General features: G+C 39.2%; 1 protein-coding gene across 1 annotated transcript; it reads left to right on the forward strand.

The window, feature by feature from the left end:
- The first annotated feature begins 3,928 nt into the window (after positions 1–3,928).
- Positions 3,929–4,975, forward strand: MOS (v-mos Moloney murine sarcoma viral oncogene homolog). The gene has a single exon (XM_015415267.1). It carries the CDS (start codon positions 3,929–3,931, stop codon positions 4,973–4,975), a length of 1,047 nt encoding a protein of 348 aa, XP_015270753.1.
- Positions 4,976–6,118: the final 1,143 nt, after the last annotated feature.

Raw genomic sequence — 6,118 nt, forward strand, 5'->3', positions numbered from 1 at the left:
ATTGTATTAGGCATACTGTGGACCTTAGCATTGAAAGGTTTTTTGGTCCTTGAGAACACTATGCCACTAGAGTTGGGGGAGTTGCATTTAATCAGTTTGTAGTTCCAGCACACACTTCCTCTCTCCTGGGTTTTCTCATGTCATGGCTGTAACCAGGTACCTTTATGAGTTTCTCCAAGTTTCAGATCCCGTGGCACTTAGTCTCTAAAAGGGGGTGCCTATTAAAACAACTAAGCCAAAAATAAGAGGAGGACTCCACTAACCAAGGGGGTCTCAGATTGAGAAGGGGGCGAGGTCCTTAAAAAGAAGGGCTGGAACCTTCCTGTGTAGTTGTTTAGATACTCACTAAATTGCTGGAATCAGCCTATTGCTCATTGTTATGGAAATCTAGGTTTTCTTAGGGTGAATTTTTGCATGATTGATAGAAGAGCTGCCCTGCATTCCTTTTCTCCTTTGGCATAACTCACTGCCCTTTGATATCATTCAGGCTCTCTCTATCAAACCTTGGCCAACTCTGAGGTGTGCACGTGTAAAAAAAGTATGGGGACAAACTATGGCAAAATGGGGGTCCAGGGGGTTGAGGATCTCAGGGGCATCAGTGTAACTCTTTTTAGGATTGCACTGTTAATGTTCCAACTGCCTAGAAATTTCATACAAGTACCCCTAGTGTAATACAAGCAAAACACACCTCAGGTGTAATACAGAGTTTCCAATCAATAGGAGTAGGCAGTGCAAACAGAACAGGAAATAATGACAATGACATTTGTACACCATTTCAAATATAGTATACAGGAATCAAAACCATATATAAAGGCTGCTTCCTTTGCATTAAAAAAATCCAGCAACATTAAAGAAAAATTGGCTTTTCTGTTTAATCATTGTCTATTTTCTACTAGTGAAAAATATAAATCCTTGTTAAACTTCTGGCCAGTTTCTATATTAGGACAATGTAAAAAGAACAAAAATCAGTGTCAAAATATCCAAATAGAAACACCTGATGTTTTGTTATGAAAATATTGGCATTGTTATTCTTTGCAACTTTCCAGGGTAAAAGAGAACTGAGTACATACCCTCATGATTCTTTGATTCTAAGCCCTGATGCAACTATAATGCTGGTAGGACAGAAGAACTTACATATGCAATCTTAAGCATAACCATTTTGAAATAGCCACTCAGCCAATGCAGTGTTGTATGCCAGAATTGGGAAGTGAGTATATGTTATACTAGTGTGTTACTGTTGTCTATAGTAAAGGTAAAGGTTTCCCTTGCTCGAAAGCCAGTCAAATCCAGCTCTAGGGGGTGGTTCTCATCTCCGTTTCCAAGCCAAAGAGCCAGCGCTGTCTGAAGACATTTCTGTGGTCTATACAGTGGCCTAATTCCAAGAATTAACACTGGCAACTTCTTTCCGCTAGCATTATATTTAAACAAGGCCTAAGTTATTGTGTTGAGAGTGCTGTGGGAAGAAAACAAGTGTACATATATAGTGGTAAATAAACAGCATGCATATATAACATACATATTTATATGTAGAAGAAGAAGAGAAGAAGAAATTGGATTTATACCCTGCCCTTCACGACCCAAAGGTGTCTCAGAGTGGCTTACAAACTCCTTTCCCTTCCCCTCCCCACAACAGACACCCTGTGAGGTAGGTGGGGCTGAGAGAGTTCTTGACAGAAACTGCTCTTTTTTCAAGAACAGCTCTTATCAGAACTACGGCTTGCCCAAGGTCATCCAGCCAAGTGCAAATGGAGGAGTGACTGTTTTGCATTTTTAAAAAGTCTAAACAATTCTCAGCCCTGACCTGGATAGCCCAGGCAAGCCTGATCTCGTCAGATCTCGAAAGTTGAGTAGGGCCGACTCTGGCAAGTACTTGGAGGGGGGAACTACAAGGAATGCCAAGGCACAGAGGCGGGCAATAATAAGCCACCTCTCTGAAATGTCCAAGCCCCACTAGGAATCACCAGAAGTCAACCATGACTTCCAGGCACACACACACAAATATAAAAAAACAAGAAAGTCTGAACAATTCTGGATAATTATATCTTTTCAGGTAGATTTCAGAGAAGAAGCCATTGTTACTATATATAAGCAAATAATGTCAAGAGACATACAGAAAAAGGAATGCAAGGAAACCACTTGACTTAAAACCTTACTATTGTATCACAAAACTTAGCATTTGGTACTTTTAGTCATAATACATTAAAAGGATAGAATGTTGCCTAATTCGGTTTAATAAGCAATAGTCTCGCAGCTAATAGGCCCACTTGTCTGTATGCTTTAAATTATACACTTGAGATTATATCTTATCAAAACGCAGTAGGATACTTCTGAATAATGTAGGCAGAGAGCAACTTGGAGAACACAGAGCAATCTGAAGAGCAATCTTCAGCAGGTCTACTCAGAATCCTACTGAAGTATATTGAATGGCACTTACACCCAAGGAAGTGTTCTTAGGATGGCCCAGTGTGATACTGAGAATCTATGCAAGAGATTTACTAAAATTATCTAACCAGTACATTTTTAACCCACCCTTCCTCCTAAGACCTCAAAACAGCATACATTGTTCTCCCTCATTTTATCTTCACAACAACCCTGTGGGGTAAATTGGACTTGCAGAGAGTGACTGGCTCTAGGTAAGGCAAAACAAATGTTCATTATCAAAGCTAGAGAATAATTTGAAAGTTCATCTCTTTGAATGGAGAAATTCCACCAGGCACCGAACCTGGTTTTTAGTCATAATGGCTAGACCCTTTCTTTTTTCTGTGCATACAACAGATTTCATGTTCATCTAAAGTGGGCTTGTATAAATGTATTCCTATGTACAAGATTTTTACGTAACCCAGTTATAGAAGGAGCTCATTATGGCAATCACAACCCTGGGAAGTCAGTCAGGCTGGGAAGTCACCCAGTGATCTTCATGACTGAGCTGTGATTAAACTCAGGCTTAGTCCAACAGTCTAATCACTATACTGTTGTGTACATATTGAATGAATTGTCTTGATTATAATCAGCTGATCTAAGAAAACTATATGGTCTCCTCACATAACTGCACTTCAAGACCATCATCTGAAGATAACTTGATCCTGTGAAATACACTTCTAGCTTGTAGTGTGAATGGCAACCATGTCTTGGTAAAGTCTGTGTAACTGCCATAAAACACAATGCATGTTGAAAAATCCTGGGGGGGAATCCCTTAAGAGTTCTATGAGGTATCATTGTGCAATAATTGCAAAACTTGACTTAAGGAAATGCTTTATACAGTTAGTTTTTGTAGGTAGTTTGAAGACAAGTTTTGAGAAAGCTTTGCCCCAATTTTATTACATAAAGCGAGAGATAATCTTTGTTGTTTAAGGCCATGTATATTTTCCACTTTTTTCCGGCAGAGGTCTTGAGTTACTGTATGACAGGCAGAAATTCATCAGGTATGGAACATGGAGATACAGTGCTGAAGAAAGCTGTGGCTACAAAATGTCTGTTAGACAGCTATTAAAGTTGGGGGACAATGGTTCCTAAAATGACTATCCTGTATCTCTCAGGTCTATTTACTTGGTGACTTTACATGCAAGTAAAAACTAAGGCCTATTGTACAACAAAGGGTTAATATTTTAATTCCCAGTCATCCTGAAAACATTGACATGTAATTTACATCCATGTAAGGCTGTCATTTTGAATGTACTTCCTAGGGACTTAGTCCCATTGAGTTAAGTGGTACTTACTTTTGAGTATTAGGACTGTGCTGTAAGTCTTTTTAGGACTGAGACTGTAATTTGAATTCTCTATATAGCCCCAGTTTATAAATCCCTGGTAAAACTCCTTTCATCTGAAAATAGATGCAGATATTTATGAGACAGGAACTGGAGTTTAAACTTCCCCAGTAACTGCTTAATGTTTTTCTGTTTACCAATCCTAACTTTATCTTTAGACAGGCATGCCATCTCCTCTTCCTCTTAGTCGTCTTCTTCATTTGGAATTTTCTCCATCTGTGAATGTGCGACCCTGTAGCAGTCCCTTGGTGCTGCCTGCCAAAAGTGGAAAGCTCTTGGTAGGGGAAAATTCTCCCAAACTGCATCGGCTGCCCCCTCGCCTGGCTTGGTGTTCTATAGACTGGCATCATTTGTGTCTGCTGCATCCCCTAGGCTCTGGTGGCTTTGGTTCGGTCTACAAGGCTACTTACCGTGGAGCTACAGTGGCTGTAAAGCAGGTGAAGAAATGCAGTAAGAACAGTTTAGCATCACGGCAGAGCTTCTGGGCAGAACTAAATGTAGCACACCTTGATCATCAAAATGTGGTGCGTGTAATAGCTGCTAGTACATGCTCCCCTGCTGAGCAGGATAGTTTGGGGACCATAATAATGGAATATGTAGGTAACAGCACTCTGCATCATGTTATCTATGGGACTAACTGGGTAACAGGAAAAAGGAAGGATGATGGCCTTGGATGTGGCCGAGAGTCCTTAAGCTTAGCTCAGTCTCTGCACTACTCCTGTGACATTGTGGCAGGTCTAGTCTTTCTCCATTCACAGTTAATTGTGCACTTGGATGTAAAACCTGCTAACATATTTATCACTGAACAAAATATTTGCAAGATTGGAGACTTTGGATGTTCCCATAAGCTAGAGGATATTGCAACCTCAGGCCCACAGCTGTATCACCAAGGGGGAACATATACCCATCGAGCTCCTGAACTCCTTAAAGGAGAAAAAGTGACCTCCAAAGCAGATATTTACTCTTTTGCTATTACTCTCTGGCAAATGGTTACACAGGAAGAGCCTTATCTGGGTGAGCACCAGTATGTACTCTACTCTGTGGTGGCTTATAACCTGCGCCCCTCTCTGACTGCACCTGTGTTTAGAGACTCAGCCATCGGACAAAATCTTGAGACTATAATTGGAAACTGTTGGAGAGCTGATGTAGCAGAGCGTCCTAGCGCTGATCATCTTCTTCACAATCTTATTTCTTTATCATTAACATTGTAAACGTATTTATTGCCTTGCCTTAAATCTCTCTACAGTTTTATTATTGTTAACTCTTGGCAAATTAGTGTTACTGCTCTGGTCTAGATCAGTGCATAAAGAGAGCTTCAAAAAAGGATGTTACAACTGATCAAATATCTTATAAATAAAGTTATTCCCAGATGATTAGAAATAGTGTTGTGCTCAGGAGAATGTTATCAACTGGTTATAGATCCTAAGGGTGCAATCCTAAGGACACTTTTCAGGGCCTAAACACTATTGAATAGCATAGAACTTCTGACTAGACCTCCTGAGGATTGTTCATGAAGTCAAGAAGTCCAGTAGTATTCAGGTTTATTTATTTGTTTATTTATGGTATCTTTCTTTAAATAAGCCACATGGGCATTTCTTTTCCTTTCTTTAGGTTGATTTCCCCCAACCTAGCTTCTGAAATTTGGGCTTTAATACTATGCAATTTACCTGAACTGAAAAAACCTACATAAGAAATAGGGTGCACAACTATAATGTAAACTGAAATGCGTGTAACAAAATTGTCATACTGCTTGTCCTGAACAAATGTATGGGGTGCATGTGACTAAAGAAGGGAGCATATTTATTTAATTGCTAAAGATTACATTGGTGGTCCTTAGTAAGTGAATTGCACTAGAAATTGTTTCAACTCATATTCTAAATGTTCTGATGAACATCTCGGCTTCAAGACGAAGGAACAGGCACTGTAAACACTGTGCAGGGATATGTGTCCAAGTGCATTATACATAGATTTTTGCAAACTGTCAAGAAACATATTTATACATTTAAAAAAAAAAAACAGAGTAGTGATTATTTTGTCTGCCTCAAGCCCATGTGCCCCTTCTAATTGCTTGTTACAACACAATGATACAGTTCATGAAGAACTTGCTTACTTTGTATATATCCTTATGCAGTGTTTTGGACTTCTTGGAAAAACATAACTAGAATGTGACTGGTGTTAGCATATTTATTTTGTCATATTTAATAAACAACATTTTAAAAGGGCCCCATTTTAATTCTGTGTCAAATAAACCAATACATTAACTGAAATACGTAATTGGGGGGGGGAGTATATTCTAAATGTTCAACCAAATTCAAAGTTTTTATGTGGACATTATTTTATCTGAATAATTCTTA

The sequence above is a fragment of the Gekko japonicus genome, unplaced genomic scaffold (genome assembly GCF_001447785.1).
Source record: "Gekko japonicus isolate JY-2015 unplaced genomic scaffold, Gekko_japonicus_V1.1 scaffold382, whole genome shotgun sequence".
Taxonomy (NCBI): domain Eukaryota; kingdom Metazoa; phylum Chordata; class Lepidosauria; order Squamata; family Gekkonidae; genus Gekko; species Gekko japonicus.